General features: G+C 45.1%; 1 protein-coding gene across 1 annotated transcript; it reads right to left on the reverse strand.

The window, feature by feature from the left end:
* Positions 1–21: 21 nt before the first annotated feature.
* Positions 22–1,377, reverse strand: LOC103522904 (asparagine synthetase [glutamine-hydrolyzing]; the record flags this gene model as incomplete). Its single annotated transcript, XM_008487989.1, has 1 exon — positions 22–1,377. A coding segment is annotated over one exon (1,356 nt), but the record flags the coding sequence as incomplete, so codon positions are not given.
* Positions 1,378–1,457: the final 80 nt, after the last annotated feature.

The raw sequence follows: 1,457 nt of genomic DNA on the forward strand, positions 1-1,457 counted from the left end.
GCGGCATAATGTTTAATGAACCTTGCTGAAGGATCTGCCACATTGGTCCATCGTGGCATCCAGAAGTAAGGCATGAAACTCTCTGCACATCCCGGGTACTTCTTCTCAAATACCATACGGTAGTACAAAGCTTCCTTGCTAGTAGGAGGACAATGCGAGAATGTTTGGGCTGATTTCTTGAGCGCTTCAGCATCAATGCGTTCATCCACCCAGTCTTGAATGATATTGAATAGAGAACGTTTCACTGTAGTTACACCATCGCTGAAAGCTTCTTTGTGACGCCACAGAATATTCTTAGGAAGCAGATCATCATTATCAAATGCAGACCGGAGGAGATGTTTCTCTATACCGTCCTTGGGTTGACGCATCTCAGCAGGTAGACTGAGGAAGTAATTGGTGAACTGCAGATCCAGGAATGGCACTCTAAGTTCCAAGCTGTGTGCGGCTGTGGTTCTATCAGCACGAAGTCCGTCATACAAGTAGATATCTGATAAGAGACGGAAACTCTCCTCATGAGCCGCCTCAGGGGAGGGTGCATCTCGGAAGTAGATATATCCCTGTGCAAGTTCATCCGCCCCTTCTCCACTGAACAGAACGATCGTATCTGTGTTATCCTGGATATATTTAGACACAAAGTACATTCCGATACTAGCGCGAGTCGTGGTGATGTCTGGAGTCTCTATGTGATAAAGCACACTGTCTAGGAGATCAGTCACATCCTCAGGTGTAAACAAGACTTCATGATGTTCTGTACCAATATGTTTGGCTACTTGTCTAGCCGCGATAATGTCAGGGCTCTCACCCATGCCTACAGCAAAAGATTGAACCTTGTACGGTAGTCCTTCTTCCTTGGCGAGTTTCACTAGTAATGCTGCAATAAGACTCGAATCTAAACCTCCTGATAGGAGACAACCAATTCTGCGATCTGACATGAGTCTCTTCTTGACTGATCCTGTTAGTAGAGTTCTAATGTTCTGAAGGACATTAGCTGGGGCAAGATCTGTGTACTGGATGAACGGCTCAAAGTTCGGTTTCTCTCCAAGTTGATAATAAGCTTCTTCCTTGATGAAGCGTACCTTACCATTCTTCAAGAGTTCATACTCAGCAATGGTGCGTGGTGGGAAAGGTTTGATCTTACACCGAGACCTGAGCTCATGTCCTAGATCTATCAGACCTTTAGCTTCTGAGCACACAGCCACAATGTCATCAGCATTCTCTAATCGGAACAAAGGTCTCACACCATAGGGATCTCGTACAAAATACACACGCTGCTTCTCTTTGTCAATCAAAGCAAAGGCAAACACACCATCCAGCTGTTGAGCCGCTTTCTGTATACCAAACTTTCCGTAAAGCTGAATGATGGCTTCTACATCACAACTTGTCTCATATTGAAAACCATACTGAACACCCAGTCTCTTGAAGTTGTAGATCTCTCCGTTGCAGATCAGTGTGACTCT

Source organism: Diaphorina citri, unplaced genomic scaffold, assembly GCF_000475195.1.
Source record: "Diaphorina citri unplaced genomic scaffold, Diaci psyllid genome assembly version 1.1 scaffold12619, whole genome shotgun sequence".
NCBI lineage: Eukaryota > Metazoa > Arthropoda > Insecta > Hemiptera > Psyllidae > Diaphorina > Diaphorina citri.